The sequence below is a fragment of the Eublepharis macularius genome, chromosome 5 (assembly GCF_028583425.1).
Source record: "Eublepharis macularius isolate TG4126 chromosome 5, MPM_Emac_v1.0, whole genome shotgun sequence".
NCBI lineage: Eukaryota > Metazoa > Chordata > Lepidosauria > Squamata > Eublepharidae > Eublepharis > Eublepharis macularius.
The window spans coordinates 105,730,157-105,747,500 of record NC_072794.1 but is presented as its reverse complement, the minus strand read 5'-3'; the positions used below and the strand labels follow the sequence as shown (position 1 = coordinate 105,747,500).

The following is a 17,344-nucleotide window of genomic DNA, read 5'->3' as shown; positions in this document are numbered from 1 at the left end:
GCATTATTTGTAGTGTAGTGTTGTTATATGTTGCTGGTTTTTTTTCTTTCCTTCCCCTGCCCCCCTTCTTTCCTTCTGTATTGTTAGTTAATGTAGGTAATAAAAAAAATTAAAAAAAATTCAAAAAAAATTAGATAGGTCCTGGTTTGAATCGCCTCCCTGTTGTGGCTTTTTATCACTCCCATAGTTGCACCATTTTTCACAATTCATGCCAGTGTCACTTGATGTCTTCCTTCTTACCTGACTGCTGCTGCTTCCTTCCCTAAGAGCAACACTGTAGCCTTACACCTGATCTGGCTGGTAATGTTGTCAGGCCAGCCTAGACGAGTGAATCCACTGTCAACTTTCCTGAATCTCCCATTCTATCCACTCTGTCACCAGGTTTAGAGGGCTTGCATTCCAACATGTTTTTTGCATCTGGGTTATCTTGCCGAAGGTACCCCATCTTTAAAATAGGGAATCATTTATAACTGGAGACTTGCACAACCTGGGGAATAATATAAAAAACAAAGGAATATTAGCTTACACTTTACCTAATACTTGTTTGGGAATGCCTTTTTCCAGGTGTTTTTTTTAGAGCTGATGAAGGAAGCCAAAAATGGAAAAACTATCCCAGAAGGTGTGGTGAAAATGATATTCTCCAATATCTCATCCATTTACCAGTTCCATTCCCAGTTTTTTTTGCCAGAACTGCAGAAACGTATGGAGAACTGGTGAGTGATGGGTATCAGGCTCCCCAGATTGTATTCCTGGAAAGGGAAGTAAAAATGGATTAGTAGAAGCTTGTAGTAAGACCTGAAATCTGCAATCTGAGAATGTTTGCTCAGGACACTTGCTTCACTTTTTCTGTTGTTTTAAATTTTATAAACTTGAATCTGGTTCTTTATTTACATCATTAATTCATTTATAATCTGCCTTTCTTGCTGAAAATCAAAATGGATTACAGGGTTATAAAAACAATGCAATAAAGACAACATACATTTTTTTTAAAAAACTGGGTCACACAATTAAATAAAAATGAAATAAGACACAAAAACAAAATAAAAACAGTGCATCCAATAAAAGGCAGAATGATGGTAGGGGAAAAAACTACCCAAAATGTTCACAGACAAGAAAAATTAAAGCTCGATTACCTTTATAAAGGTGTCCTTGTGCACAGTTCTTCTACCACATCCCTATCCCATCAAGAAAAGTTGTATTTTACACATTTTAAGAAATTGTAGAAGGGTAGGAGCCTTCCTGATCTCACATGGCAGGTGATCTCACCAGGTGGGAGACACAACAGAGAGTTCTTGAGTATGGGCAGCTGTTGATCTTATCCCTTTGCAGGGTGGCACCTGCAGAAGGCTGTACTCAGATGAAGAAAGCACTGGCAGTGGAACATATATAGAGAGGAGGCCCTGTAGATACGTGGGTCTTGGGCCATGAAGGGTTTTGTAGGCACACTCTTCAATATTACAGGTAAAGCTAGTTATATTGAGAAGACAATCTGATAGTCATTTGCACTGATTTCATTGGGTTATCTGTTTGTAGGAGTAATACACTGCTGCCCCCCCCCCACAACAATTGTGCTGAAATTCTTGTGGATTATACCCATTTACCCAGTTTCTTTATGATGAAAGTGAAAACATCCCTATTGGAGACACAATTAAAATCATTGGTTTTTGAGTTAATTCCCCCCGCCTTTTCCAAGGATGTTCAATCAGCATGTGGCAGTCTTTCTCTATGGGAGAGCTGAACTAAACTGACAGCCCTCCCCCTTACCTCACTTTTAGCATTTTTATTCTGCCCTGGCTCATTTCCAGTATCAAAGCCTGGTTGGAAGAAATGGTTCAAAAGGTGGAATGTAAAGGGAGAGGCAATGTTAGTTGCCCTCACACAGGCATTCTTTTTTTTTGTTTATAAACAGAAGGCCTCCTTCCCTGCTTTACATGTGAACAAATAGACCTGTACATGTTAAGTTTTCCACATGGCAGCCTCTGCCTTTACCCTCACCCCAAGTCTGCAGATCAGGTGCGTATTATGGGGCGGCACTGGACAAGCTGTAGTCCCTGCTCCCCCTCCCCATTCCCAATTTGACTAGTTTGCCTTTTAACAGGTACAAGCAATGCTTTTGGCCCTGCCTACTAGGCACTTTTCCAGAAAACAAACTAGTTCATGCAAACAGAATCTGTGCTTATATAGAATAAAAAAGTTATCCCTAAACCACTGATGATGCAATGATTGGCAGAAACTGAAAAAGCTGTGCACGAAACAACTATACTCCAGCTTGGTATGAGGATAGTGATGGAGGATGGTCTGTCAGGCACTTGCCTGCTGAATCTCCCCTTGCTGCTCCTCTGGCCCCCTGCTGCTCAAAGAAATGAAATCAGACAGTGAGGCACCAGAATAATTGTCAGACTGGAAGATTTCCACCTACTCTCAACTGCCAGTAACAGTGCTATTTGAATGAAAGTATTTACAGTACTTATAAGTAGATATGGTTTGATCTGGATTTTGATTAATAAAATTCCAACAGCACATCCCTAGTGCCTTAATAGGGATTGTGTATTATGACATAGCAAAGAGTGAATTAGTGTGCAGTCAATAGCTTTGTATTGCTTTCATTGTGGTCAGAGGCAAGAATAGCATTTTTCAAACAGTTATCAGTATACAATATATAACTCTATATAGTAAATGTATTTAATTGTAAGAATATTGTAATTATTTTATTATTATCAATATTCATTCTTGGTAAGGATCCAGGTAAGTGCTGCCATAAAATGCAGAATGAGAATTAGAGGTAGCCTGTTACGTTTGCCAGTTTGGCTTCCTGGGAAAGGTCCAGTTTTGAGGCTATTCATTCAGCTTGCTAGCTTTTATTTTGTAGACAGTGTTAATAAACAAGGAGAGTCAGAGCTGTTTGTGCCATGATGCGTTCTTCAGAATATGGATGGCTGCCTACTAGGAGCTGGGTTGCATCCAACAGTGATTCTTGCAGATGTCACTAAACAATGTTAGTGATGGGTAGCCAAAGCTGGTGATGGAGACATATGGAGATTTCTCCAGGCAGCTTCCCTAGTCCATTTGGCCTGATTTCTTAGGGATGTCAGAAGCAGACTTGTTCTCTTGGCTTCTGATTGCAGGGATTCCAGTGCCAGGATTGGGGATATCATCCAGAAGGTAGCTCCTTTCCTGAAGATGTATAGTGAATATGTGAAGAACTTTGACAAGGCGGTGGAGCTGATCACCACATGGTCTGAGAAGTCCTTGCCATTCCAGGAGCTCATCTCAAACATCCAGGTTCGATGGCCTCACAGCTTCTTATGCAGTAGCATTTTTATTCAGACCAGTTCCCATAAAGGAAGAAATCCAGGGTATTGGGGTGTGTAGATATATATGTGCAGCAAAGGCCATAGGCACTTTGGTGCCTTAGGCAAAGCACTGAAATGGTACTCTCTTGCCTATGTCAGACGGTCCGCATCTGTTCCGCATGGCTCTAAAACTGACTTCCATCATCTAGTCTTGTGAGCCAGCTGTTCCCTCCTTGGCTATTTGACTCCACTGTCCTATTCTATGACTTTTGGTGAATCCACAGGCCTCAGTAGGTTGATTCTGCTCACCACTCATGTCACAAGTCCAGCTTTTGGCGCAGGTGACCCACTATCTTCTTTCCATTTGGCCTCATACCTTCCACTGCTGTTTCAGAGCTGTGAAAGGTCTTGCTTTGAGGCATTGTCCCTTTAATCAGTTACACTATCAATGTTTTCTAGGCAATAACCTAGGGCTTCTAAGTGGTGGGGCTGGCCACTACATTTGTGTGCTTGTGTGCCACAGTCTTTACTTTTCTTCCTGGTGTCATCATGGTGCTCTCCAGAGACGGAAGATCTCTGCCAACTTGACCTTGCAGCATCACATGCTGGAGCCAATACAGAGAATCCCCAGATATGAACTCCTGCTGAAGGATTACATTCGAAAGCTGCCTCCATCCTCACTGGACAGGGAAGATGCGCAGAGTAAGAGCCCCGTTTGGTCCTTTCTGGAATGGGTGCAAAGAAGGGAAATGCTCCTTTATCTGTCAGGCCAAAGGAGATTCTCCTTTTGCAGATTGTTATGTAGACGATGCTCCTATACATGCTAATTAGTTCCAAAACTGTGCTAAATCCCTATATAACATGTCTTTACTTGTCTTTATGTGTCTTTACTTACCTCCCTCCCTACATCCTCTTCCTCAGTTCAGTTCAGGTGCTGTAATATTTGTAGATTGATGGGAATGGGAGTAACAAGCTTGCCTCTTCTACTAGGGTCACTATAATCGGTCCATGTGTGGGCTACTGTTCCTTTAAGAATTCTGCATATGGTCAAAATTTCACCAGATGCAGCTTTTTGCACTACATTCTGTTGCATTGATGAGAAAAAGCCTTTCTCTTGCTGGCTATCATCTGGGCTCACCTGCACTGTTTCATCCTGGGTGTGAGGCTAGGGAAAACCCTGAACCCTTGAAGACAGAGCATCAGTGCTGCTACAGCAACCTGCAAGAAATGCACCCCAATGATGGTTTTAAGTAGATTGTGTGGAAGAGCCCTGCAAATTTAACAGCTGCTCTGCTCTTTTTTTCCCCCCTAGAAGCCCTAGAAATGATTTTCACTGCCGCCGAGCACTCAAATGCTGCCATTGCAGAAATGGTGAGTGCCAGCCTCGTGTGAGTGCCTAGTTCCCTTCCTTGCAGTTCAAGAATGTGGTGGTTGGTCCCCATCTCATCTGTGGGTTTTTTTGTTTTTGTTTTTGGGGTGGCTCTCCAGGAACGTCTCCAGAACCTTTGGGAGGTTTACCACAGACTGGGGCTTGAAGATGACATTGTTGACCCTTCTAATGAGCTAATTAAAGAGGGGCCTATTCAAAAAATTTCCTTCCGCCACAACAGTACATCAGAAAAATACCTGTTCTTGGTAAGAAGTGCATTTAATTATGGGATGGTAGAAATGAAGGTTCGCCTCAGCAGCTTGTTAAACATCAGTATTCTTTTGTAAGTCCAGAATAGTGCCACAATAGAGATAAAAATCTCACATTTTTACCACATCCTTTGCCCAAGGAGCTCAAGGTGACACACATGGCTCTCCCTCCAGTTTGTCTTCACAGAAACCCAGTGAGATAGGTTAGGATGAGAAAGAGTGATTGGTCCCAAAAGTCACCCAGTGAGTTTCATGACTGAATGGGGATTTGAATCTGGGTCTCAGGTTAATGCTGTAACTATGACACCTCAGTGGCTCTCTTAAAAAAGAAATAAGGAGTATGTAAAATTGAGTGAGATAATGAAATAGCATGTAAAAGCTGATCCTAAAATATCCACACATGTACAATTTATGATTCTCCAAGCCAAACTCAGCTTGTGGTACATAATAAAGCTGTCTTTGCTTTCAGTCCAGAACTGCATAGAGGAATTCTTAGCCTTTGGCAGGCTGCAGTATGTGAGTGGTAGACCACAATAAGTGTGCAAAGTAGAATATGTTCGGACAGCAATTTCTCATGCTCTTGGTTCAGTGCTTTATTACACACGAAGGAGTCTGGCAATTTTGCCAGAAAAAGACAGGAACCTTTACCCAAATCGCTGCAGGTACTGTCTGCTTTGTGAACACATGAAACCACATTGCTCTGGATCAGACTGTAGATCTATCAAATACAGTATTGTTTACTCTGTCTGGCAGCCGGTCTTCAGGGTTTCAGGCAGAAGTCTTTCATATCACCTGCTACTAGGTCCTTTTAACTGGTAATGCTGAGGATTGAACTTGGGACCCTGTGCATTCAAAACAGATGTTCTGTCACTGAGCTACAACTCCTGTTCTCCATATGGACCAAGAGTAAATGAGGAGGAGATGAAGCTTACTGTACAGAATGGAAATACTAAGATAGTGTCATGATGGGGGGGTGTCCTTATAAGCTACTCATAGTGCTACAGATGAAGAATTTCGATAGGGCAGTATCTTAAACCTAGCCTGAACCTTCATTCGTGATGACTTAAGACAAAGTAATGCTTGGACCACATTTGTTCCTGATTCTTTTAGGATTATAATAGCTTTCACCCTGTCCTTGTCTGAAAATTGGTTCATGTACTCTTGTTTTTAGAGGGAGGTGTTAATTGGGGCATACAGTTTTATTGTGGTCTGGTCCATTTGTTGCTGACCCTTTTTACATTAAATTATGGAAGATCCAATGGTGTCCAGCTTTGTTCAAGCATAACTTTTCCTTTCCACATCTCATTTCCCTCAGTTTAATAACTTGCTGCTGTATTGCGTACCAAAAGTCATTCATGTGGGTGGAGAATTTCAGGTGCGCAGTCGGATTGATGTGGAGGGCATGAAGGTCAGAGAATCATATTGTTTATTTATGTTTTTAGATGTGTATGAAACTCTTCTCTCCTGCTCTGTGTTTTTTTCTCCTGCATTGTGGCTATTTCTGGATTATAATGTGGCAGCTGTTCATAAAACAAATGAAAGAAAGACAGGATGCCCAAGAGATGTAAAGCAAGCAAGCAAACAAAGAATTTGATATGGACTTAGAAGGAGTAGCATATTTCTAAATACACTGGGACTTTATATATCTATTTAGGAAATATATTTATTCTATTTAGAAAAACTTTATGTTGCCTCTTCAGAGTCATGTGAAAACAATACCATAAAATCACCATAAATTATGAGTATAAAATCAAAACTTTAATTTAATTGCAATAGATTTTTTCTTTATATTTTTCAGGTGTGGGAATAGCAGTGCAGTTAAGTCATAGTATCCTGCTAAAAGGTTTCCCAAAAGAAACTTAAAGCTTAGATGAGTGGGATGGGATGCTTGTGGTATAAATGAGGCACTTGTAGTACTTATGAATCAACCTGTGGGAATTGTGAGTTAAGTCATGGTTGAATTTTTGTGCCACATAAGCAGTAGACACTTGTATGTTCTCACATCTTATGGTGCCTTGCAAATTAGGCTTCATGCATTCGCACCTTGCTTTAGTTGTTCAGCTAGACATTGGACTCAGATGATGCATCTAAGCTGAAGTTCAACAAGAGCAGATTTCCTGAACACTTGCTACATATATACTTCAAGAATTTCTCCTGAACATTGCTTAAAAGACATGACAGTCCTACACTACAGCAGGAACTGTAGCGAATCTTCAGTCAAATATTCAGCAGCATACTGCTTGTTCTCTTTAAATGGATGGGACTGCAGATTAATAAAATTGATGACAGGTCAAAGCTGATAGCAAAGGGCACTGGACTATTTTTTAAAAGGTGTTTAGATGTACATGGCTTGATGTTGTCAGTAGCTGATATTTGCATATATTTTTTCATCTGGTTACCAATCCTTTGAAAAAACCACCACCAACAAAACCCCCAGGTTCTTCTGGGTGCAGGGTGCTTGCTGAACAAGGGATATTTCTGAAGGCATCTGAATGTCTACCATAGGAAACAGGCTGCTGAATTAAATGGACCTTTAGTCTGATCCAACAGGGCTCTTCTTACTTATGTTTTTTTTCATATTTATTGAACCAAACCTCTTTACCGTAACCTGTTGCTACCAAACAATTTGTTTAATCTTTAAAAACTGCTGAGGAAGGGGATGGGGAAGAAGCCTTTCTCACTGTCAGAAGCACATTCCAGTCAGTGGTGATGTGCCCTTTGGCTGCAAACTGGAAGAACAAATTTCCCCTGAGCTCTGTCAGAAGCTTATATGTCTATGCAAAATGCAGTGAGTGCACTTCCCTCATAGGATCGTGCTAGAGCCATGTGGTTTTGTAGACACCCTATGCAAGAAAACATTTACTCTGACATCAGTGCTTTTCCTTATCTGAACATTCAGGTTCGGGAACTAAATGATGTGGAATTTCCTCATGCTTTCCTTGTGTCAGGGAAGCAGCGGACTCTGGAACTGGAAGCCAGGTAACTACTGAGCAAGGAGTTTTCTTCGCTCTGGCAGAGGCTGCCTAAAACTAGTTCTCTAACAGGTGACTTCTCTTTCTCTGCTGCAGATCCCAGGAGGAGATGAGGGATTGGATAAAGGTAACCTGTCCTGCTGTACCTGCTCATTGCCTGAGACCTAGGCAATGAGAAGACAATGCTCTGAATTTGTATATGCACAGGAAGAAGTCCTTTCTCTTATACAACTCCTGTATTAGCTGTGTTGTCAGCATTGGATCAAAGTCCAGGATTTGATGCTTTCTCATGGCCTTGTGTGACCCTGATTTCTCTTGTACCTTCTTCCACCTTCCATCAATGATTCTCTTTCAGTGTAGTCAGGAAAAGTGGTTGCTATTACACCTGGACTCTTTGCTCTAAGGCTCCTGTTCAAGGATTCTCACAAATGAGCCTGAGGCTCAAAAAACAGATGGTGAAAGTAGACCCCTTTGTTTAAACTTAGGTCTGCCTCAACTGTGTATAACATTTTTGAGCCTGCTGGCATTTTGGGGATTTTGGGAACATGAAAGGGTTGCCACCACAAAATGGCTGACATGGGGAATGCTGCTAACCACAAAATGGCTGCTATTTTGGTTTGGAGCCACTCAGAAGATATTGAGAGGTTTCAAGCTAAGAGTCCAGATGGCTGTTTCTGAATGGATGCTCCCTGAAGACACAATAGTGATGCTTCCTTGACTCTTCTAAAGCAGCTCCTGCTCTAATGAGGTGGGGGAAAACTAGGATTTCTTGGAAGAAGAACCAAGTGGGTACCAGGAAAAACACTGGTTGGCAACATGATGCCCCCAGGCACCACATTGGGGAATCACTGATGCATTTGTGTATATGAAGGCTGATTTAAAGAGCAAACAAGTTATGGCGGGTCCCTAATACCTGCTCCCATCTATGGATTAGCTTCCTGCATCCCTTCTTCATAGATAATTTTCTCCTACCAATGCTCCCTTCCAACATCAAAACCTCCTTTGAGGAAAAGTGACATTGGTGGTTAGCCTGTGAGAAAATAATTGAAGTGTATGTATGCATGGAGGGGAAGGATTGATCACACAGCATCTGTTAAAATCAGACCACCACCACCCACATAATATGGATCATCATGCATAATGATCAATATTATTTAGCAACTTTCAAATTGATGATGAGGGACAAGTATACATTTTGGTTTGGCAATATTTGTCAATATAACTTATTCTCTTGTCTAGAAGATACAAGTAAGAACAACTGTGCAGGCACTTAAATAGACTAATAATTACAGTGCAATCTTAAGCAGAGTTACAGCCTTATAAGACCATTGACTTTGAAGGGTGCTGAGGACTGCATTGTTAAAGACCATTTTAGGAAGCCATCAATGCAGTTTCTCTACTCTAAATTCACTGATATAAACAAGATTTAAACAGTGGCCATCATATGTAGCTTGAGACCTAAACTTCTGTTTAAACCCTTTTTTCAGGCTTTCCAGTCTGCCATTGAGAAGAAGGAGAAGAGGAGTGAGAGTTTCAAGTTAGCCGTCCAAGGGTCTGAAGGAGAGATCCAAGATTTCAGTGTAATCCTCCTGACACCCATTCACCCATCTGCCCTGGACCTGTTTTCATTTACTTCCTGCCTTAAAGCCATTTGTGAAACCCATAAAACCTGTAGCTCTGTAAAAAGAGATACCGCAAATCAAAAGAACTAGAAATTTATTCATTTTACTTATTTATGTTATTTATAGTTATTTATAGCAATGGTGTGATGAGTGGGGAAGAATACTGGGTGAGTTGTGGGATGTGCAGAAAAGAGGGGATTCTAGGCCAGTAAGTAAGAACGCTTCTGCTCATGGTGCCTGGGGCAGAAGTCAGGCAGAGCTTTCAGGTTTACCTTTGTTAGAATGTAACCTTCCATTTTTTACCATAATGACCCTCTTTGCCAGGGAGATCTCCATCAGGATTTCTGCTCTCTTTTCCTCAGCGGTGCCAGTCTGAGGAGCTTGGCAAATGGGCTCCACAGTGGGTGAGAGACAAACGGGTAACCATGTGCATGCGTTGCAAGCAGCCGTTCAATGCCATCACACGCAGAAGGCACCACTGCCGGGCCTGTGGATATGTGAGTAAGCCTGCCCACCTCCTTTGAGTAGGTCTCATGGCACAGAACCCTGTGTGGTCCCGAAGGGCCAGTCTTGAGAACTAGCAACAAGGATGGCCATAGATGGCTCAGCCATATCTGGCTTGTAGGGAGAGATGTTGAACTCTTCAGCTCCCCCGCCTGTCTTTAATAATTGTTAAACAGGGATGGGGTTTCCTATTCAAATCCATCCCTCAGCATCCCTTTGGTTTCTCTCTGGGAGGCAGGTGGTATGTGCACAGTGCTCTGAGTACAAGACTGAACTGCAGTATGACAGGAATGGACCCAAACGTGTCTGTGCAGAATGTTACACCTTCCTGACAGGACATTTACTGCCTGATGAGCACCATGGGAAGCACAAAGGGATTCTGGAGGTGAGAAAAAGCAGAGGTGAGATGCCTCCTTCCTCTTTTTCTCAGTGGTCAGGCCACCTCAGTCATGTTTGTGATTTTTACCTCAGTGATAGCTTGATTGCCCTCAACTCATTATGGCTGTCATTACTCTGATATCTTGGAAAGGCTTCACAGTTTATGAGGCAGCCAGGCTTCACCAATGTTCTCCACTGGAAACATAAAATAGGGAGATGAACATCCTTAAACATGCAATTCACACAGTGGAGTGTCATGGTGAATCATGGCTCCCATGCAAATCCCTGAGAGTTTATAGATGTACATCTCTCACCCCCCCCCCATTACTGGCGGAGGGGCGGGGGGGAGACACTCTGCCCAAAGTGCTGAAGATTAGCAGAAGTCTAGAACAGCCTAGATCGCCCACTATATTTACACCCAGCAACACGATGCTGCCATGTAGGATTTTTTTTTTTACTTCTGCTGTAGAAGTTTTGAACATAGTATCTTCAGCTGTTTTGTATTATCCTTTTAGCTGTTAAGTATTTCCTTTGTTCAGTGGCCATAGTACAGGAACAAGTGAAATTGCTTCTGTATATTTTGGAATATTCATTTTTTGCAGTGGCTTTAGAATAAATTAAAACTGCTTAAACTCAACATAGTTAAGAGACCACCTTCTTCTGCATAGCCTAACATAACCTTTAAGAATGAATGAAAAGGACACCTTTCTACGAATCCCACTGATGTACCAAGGCAGGAAAATTAGAGTGCTGTCCTATGCGGAGTTACACCTAGACATGGGCACGAACCACATTGTGAACCAAAAAACCCCACGAACCACCTGATTGTCTGTTCGCGAAGTGGTGGTTCATGAGGGTCCATGGCCAACGAACCAGCGTTCGTTGGAAGCCTGGTTCGTTGTGTTTGCCCACGGTTCGTGAAGCCAGACAGTCAGGCACCATCAATCAGTTCCCTTGGAAACGGAGCTGGGGGGATGCCTGAACTCTGTCTGCACTCCTTCTGTCGCCCTGGAAACCTGAATCGTAGCCCAGCTTACCTTGATTGGCAGGTCTTCCTTCCAACCATGGAGCTGCAAATTGGTTACAATTGGTTACATGGGAGAAGACAACCGGGGGGAGGGAGGGGGAAGGGGGGTGTTCTGTAGCCATAGGCACTCCAATCTCATCCCTGCAAACCCTGATAGGCAGTTCTGACGGCCAACCCCTTGTACACTGGGCCAATGTCAACTGGTGGCTCTAATTGTATCAAATGGGAGTTTCCTGGGGGCGTTGGATTGGAGAGGGTATAACTCCAAGATCCCTATTGCAATCTTGACCAAACTTGGTTGCTGGCTGGAGGAGAGCCTGCTAAACACTCCCTCGGGATATGGGCTCTCTAAGTCCAATGGGGGCCGTTCTGATGCCCACGAACCTTGAACCGGTTTGTCAGCGGGAAATGTTCATTGCGGTTCACTGGTTCGGGTTCATCATCGGCACCAAACCACGAACCGCTGGTTTGTTACATTTTGGTTCGTGCCCATGTCTAGTTACACCCTTCTAAGGCCATTGAAGTCAATGAATTTGGAAAGGTTGTGACTTTGCTTAGGATGATGCTGTCCAAGAATGTGGAATAACATTTTGGGTGATTGACCCTATTAAATTTCATCCCCTCCACCACAAATCTTCTATTTCTTTTGGAAGCATCATAAGACCTTTTTATTTTAACTGGCTTGTGGGTTTTGGATCAAACCAATAGAATATTTTGCTTTTAAGATTTGTCATTTTTTAAAAAAATGAATGTTGAGTATTATATTTTCATTTTTTGTAACTTAGGGTGACTGAAAATAATTGGTGCATCCTTTCTTCCTGCCAGTATAGTGCAGGGGCTTAGTCTGCCATGTTTGTATCCTGGTTCAGATTCCCCCATTAGTGATTAATCTCTTTGGCTGCCCTTGAGTAAGACAATCTCTCAGCCTAGCCAATTTAATAGGGTCTTTGTGAGGATAAAATGAAATGGCCCCATGGACACTACATGAAGTTCTTTAGAGAAAGGACAAGATATCAGTGTCATAAAGCATAAGACAAAATAGTTAAATAGTTTGGCTTATCCTCAAAGAATTATGCTTTTGTAAATTATATTTATGTTACCAAAACAATCTATTTTTGGAAAAAGCCTCTGAAATCAGGACAGGGCAATATAAGGCACATACTACAAACAGTGTATTCCCCCCTGGCATGGCTGGGGCTGCTTTCCCATTGTGTTTTCATTGCCACTGAAGGATGCAGAGGCATAGGTAACAGCACTGGAGCCTCCATATGAAGATACTGTCCCTTCATTTTCCCTTCCTACTGCTGGAGTACTTTTTGCTAGCTTTGAACAAAATTGATAGTAGGTATATCACTACAGTGTTGTGATGCCTTAGCAATATACGTACTACCTCTAGTGCCAGCCCCACACCCAAGCAAAAAGCCTACTGATGATGGGGAGCAGGAATGCTGGTTACTATTGGGAAATAGAGATAAAATGGTGCCAGATATGAGCAGGGAGGTCGTAAAATCCACACCTTCTTTTCCAGACAGTGACCAAAACTATTTTAAATTCAATTTTTCTGGAAAGATCATAGCAGAACAGGTTTGGGAAATGTACTGTGAGGTGGCAGGAAATTCAGAAGGTGGACAGTTGCATCATGTTTTCATGCAGAAACAGGGGAAAAACCAGCTGTGTGTGTGTGGGAGGGGGAGAAGTGAAGCAGACAGGCACAACTTAGGCTGGGCTTTACATTTGCATGTCTCTGCCTTGCTGTTTCCCCCAATAACATCTGGAGATGATTGGCTTGGTACTGTAGCTCTACCCCTTCTACTGAATCACAATGGAGCCTATGGGCTATGAAGCAAGAACAGAATGGCTGTGATGTTTGTATCCTTGGCAGAAAGAATCTGCAGAAATATCAGAGCAGAGCCTGATGTGCAGTTTTCTCCAGCTGCTGGATGAAAGTGGGAAGGGGAGCACGCGGAGCTGGTTTGTGATCCCTCGAGATGACCCTCTTGTGTTGTACGTTTATGGTGCACCTCAGGTATGTTTTGGCTTGTTCTGTCTTTTGAATTTTGTGTGGAGGGAGCTCAAAGGCCTTGGAGCCTGATATGCAATCCTAAGCAGGACTACCCAGAACTGTACTCAGGTTTACTCCTTTGGGCTTACTCCCACAAAAGTGTGCTTAGAATTGCACCATGATTTTTTTTTTAAAAAAACCCTCTCTGTCTTGATGCTGCAGTTCATACTTATGGCTCCTGCATTGCTCAACTGAGTCCTGTAATTAGAAAAAAAATGAGTTTCTGCGCTTAAGGATGTTCTCAGTGTGATGGAATGGCTGGAGTGTTGGATCAGGAGCTGGTAGACCTCGGCTCAAATACCCCTTCTGCCAAACCTACCTCATGGGTGGGTAGGCAATTACTTCCCCCAGCTCCTTCGAGGAAGGGTGGGATAAAAATGTGAGAAACAGACGTCGTATGCATTTGAGACAATCATTCCCTGACTTCTCTCTTTTAATGAAATGTGAGCTTGAGAAGGTGCAAGTTCAAAAGGAGAAAAGAAGGGGCTGCTTAACCTTTTCTTCCACAGTGCTTTCCCACCAAGTGAGGTATCTGCTCTTTTCACCACTTTCATCATGAAGAGAAATACAGTGGGAGGGAGTAGGAGGAGATGGTGAAGGGTTCAACAACCCTTCTTCACCCACCATTCTTCTGCTTAAACTTTCAGTCTCTCAGGTCTGATTTGGTTAGAAAACAAGTCAGGAGAAAGGTATGTGCGTCTGCATATAATGTTTAGCTGTACTTCAGACACTGGAAAAGTAGTCTATCTTGGTCACCTCATTGCAAAACATGGAGCAATTTTGTATTAATTTGGGGGAGCAGTTTGGGGACATCTGAAAATACCTATGTTTGGAAAATTAAACAGGAGACTAGTGACACCTTAAAGATTAACAAAATTTATTCCAGCATAAGCTTTTGCAATGAGCCCCGTGGCGCAGAGTGGTAAGCTGCAGTACTGCAGTCCAAGCTCTGCTCACGACGACTTGAGTTCAATCCTGGCAGAAGCCAGGTTCAGGTAGCCAGCTCAAGGTTGACTCAGCCTTCCATCCTTGCAAGGTCGGTAAAATGAGTACCCAGATTCCTGGGAGTAAAGTGTAGATGACTGGGGAAGGCAATGGCAAACCACCCTATAAAAAGTCTGCCAAGAAAATGTTGTGATGCAACGTCCCCCCCCCACCATGGGTCAGTAATGACTTGGTGCTTGCACAGGGGACTACCTTTACCCTAAATTTTTGTGAGACAGAGCTCTCTAAATCAGATGGATGGGAGAGTCCAGTCAAAGCAGCTAGATGTATACAGTTAGATTCCTACAACAGACTCACATGGTTTCCTCTCTGGAATTATCATCTATGTCTGAGTCTCATATTTCCTCCCAGGATGTCAAGGCTCACACCTCCATCCCCCTGCTGGGCTACCAAGTCAGGGATATGCCCCAGAGTGACACACGTCACATCTTCCAGCTCGTCCAATCTAAGCAGGTGTATACATTGATGGCAGAGACAGAAGAACTGAAGCAGCGATGGATGAAAGCCATAGCTCTTTCAGCCCATGGTGAAGAGGAGGAAGAATCATTTGATGAACAGAATAGCGGGGACCTTGTCAGGAGGCTGACATGCTCTTCCTAGCACTTCAGCAAGGGTCAGATCACAACTCACATGTGGTTTCTTTCCCCAGATCTATTGCCAGCTCACAAGATAACTTTTGATATCTGATGCTTGTTCTGTGCAACCCATATATTTGTAATATTTTGCAACTGTAATTGGTTAACCATATTGGAATCTCTTGTTGCAGTCTTGTATAACCCAGTTTTTCCTCATTCACTTATGAGCCTGTCATGTGAAATTGTGCTGAATGCATCACTCAAGTCATAATACATTATTATATACTACAGTAGAGGAAGTGCCAAAATAAGCATTCACATACTAACCCCTGTACTAACACCGGAACAAAGAACACCTCATCAACAAACACATAGCTCTCTCCCTCCTTCCTATATCCCAATCTGCAAAATTGACACCCGATCATAGATGCTGCCTCTGCCCCTTTTCAGGCTGAAGAATCCAGATGTTCCTTTCTACCCATCTCCTCCAGGAAGGAAGGGTCCTGGAACCTATTGAGAAAGCCTGTAGCTGAGTTCTAGGACAGTGTGAGAAACTCAGACCACCCCCTGATAAATGTTACAGAGTCTAATGCTTCCTCAACTATTTCTAGTGTGTCAGATTCCATTGTTTCCTGACCCAACAGCCCAATATTCCTCACTAAGTGGGTAGGCTTTTTGGCCCCATTCAATCTATGGGAGATGTTAGTTGAAGCTCAGAGGAAGACACCTGGGGTTACAACACACAGTCTGTTCATCCCTGTGCTGTAATGGCCACTAGATTACAGGGCTGTTGAAAAGGTTTAGACAATTGGCAACTAAATGGAACCTCCATATCCAGAGGCAGTTGAGGCCAAACAATTGCAGAAAGTGACCATTACCATGCTCTGCTTGCAAGCTTCCAGAATCATCTGGCTAGCCACTGTTAGTTACAGAAGGCCAAACTAGATGGCTTGATCCACTAAAGCCAGTTCTTTATCCTGAGAATGCTCTTGATGCAGTTCTGCTGCTGACATGAAAGATGTATACTGGCTGGCTGGGAGGGAGATTGCCTTGGTTGGTGTCTGAGCTCCTTGCAGAACCAACAAGGTATATGTAATGAATTATAAACCTTTAAATTCTCATGCTGTTTTTCAGACATCAGAGAATTCACCTACTTTTCATGATCACATGGAAATAATTGCAGATGATTCAGCTTGCTTTCTGGCACCTCTGACCTGAATGCATGTTGATCCTTCAGAATATGTTTAGCTGATTGTTTCTTTACCTTGCTTCATGATCCCTTTCTCATCAGTTTGTTATTTCACATGCAGTGGAGCCAGTGTGATGTAGTGGTTAGAGAGATTTAGATCTAGGAGACCCAGGTTTAAATCTCCATTATGCATGGAAACTTGCTGTGTGACCTTGGGCCAGCCTCTCTCTCTCTCTCTCTCTCTCAGCCTAACCTACCTTGCAGGGCTTTTTGTTGTGAGGTATAATGAAGGAAGGGAGAACAATATATGCTGCCCTGAGCTCCATGGAGGGAGAGTACTAAGTAACTAAACCCTGTACTAAATAAATATTTTTAAATGGTGCTTTACGGCATAAGCACTTGTCCCCTGAAAAAAATGTGCATCTCCCACCTTTCTTACAAAGAGGATCCAAATATGTCAGAGTGCTCTCACAAGAAATGCTTCCTTTCCTTTGTGATGATTGCACACCAACCCACATGATACACATGACATGACAGTCCTTTTAAAGATACTACTTTCATCCTTTTCTGATGTAAGCGAGACCATGCCCAAAGGAGGGCAGCCCAAATCCAGCGCGTTACTCTGCTACAATTTCCTATAATTTGTATCCAGCTTACTTTTAGTGTCTTGCATTCTTTGTCTTTAAAAATGGCTTTGTGTATTTTATTCCTTTATATATAATCTACAGTGGTTTATAACCAAAACACGATATTTTGTAAAGATTTATGACTCAATAAATTGCTGAAGAATCAAGAATAATTAAATATCAGTGAGAGCTTTCCTGTTGTTGATCTTGAATTTCTCTCTTTTTTAGATCAAATATATCTGGAACTGATATATGTCAGTAGGATTCTAATTCCAGAGGGTTAGTCTGTTTAGGAGAAACAACCAGCACCTGTTACACTTTAAAAACGTTAGTGTGTGCTGCAATTTGCCCTCTGAACACCAGGGGGCAGTATAAAGATATGAAATATTCAGACAGCCAAGAAGTGGAGGCTGCTGCTGAGTACTTCTCTGAGGGATAGCAAGCATCAACAGA

General features: G+C 42.5%; 1 protein-coding gene across 1 annotated transcript; it reads left to right on the top strand.

Moving 5' to 3' along the window:
- Positions 1-622: 622 nt before the first annotated feature.
- FGD2 (FYVE, RhoGEF and PH domain containing 2) lies at positions 623-17,020 on the top strand. The gene is made up of 12 exons (XM_054980518.1): positions 623-713; positions 3,126-3,282; positions 3,857-3,995; positions 4,606-4,664; positions 4,782-4,928; positions 6,247-6,339; positions 7,831-7,910; positions 8,000-8,030; positions 9,391-9,483; positions 9,888-10,022; positions 13,317-13,460; positions 14,853-17,020. Exons 1-12 carry the CDS (start codon positions 631-633, stop codon positions 15,099-15,101), a joined length of 1,410 nt encoding a protein of 469 aa, XP_054836493.1. The 5' UTR covers positions 623-630; the 3' UTR covers positions 15,102-17,020.
- The last annotated feature ends 324 nt before the right edge of the window (positions 17,021-17,344 follow it).

Excerpts from the sequence above, each read along its gene's own strand:
- FGD2 (XM_054980518.1), top strand. The coding sequence starts at position 631 with ATGATATTCTCCAATATCTCATCCATTTACCAGTTCCATTCCCAGTTT. Across the intron at positions 714-3,125 it reads CAGAAACGTATGGAGAACTG|GGATTCCAGTGCCAGGATTG; the intron begins GTGAGTGATGGG and ends TTCTGATTGCAG. Across the intron at positions 8,031-9,390 it reads AGATGAGGGATTGGATAAAG|GCTTTCCAGTCTGCCATTGA; the intron begins GTAACCTGTCCT and ends CCCTTTTTTCAG.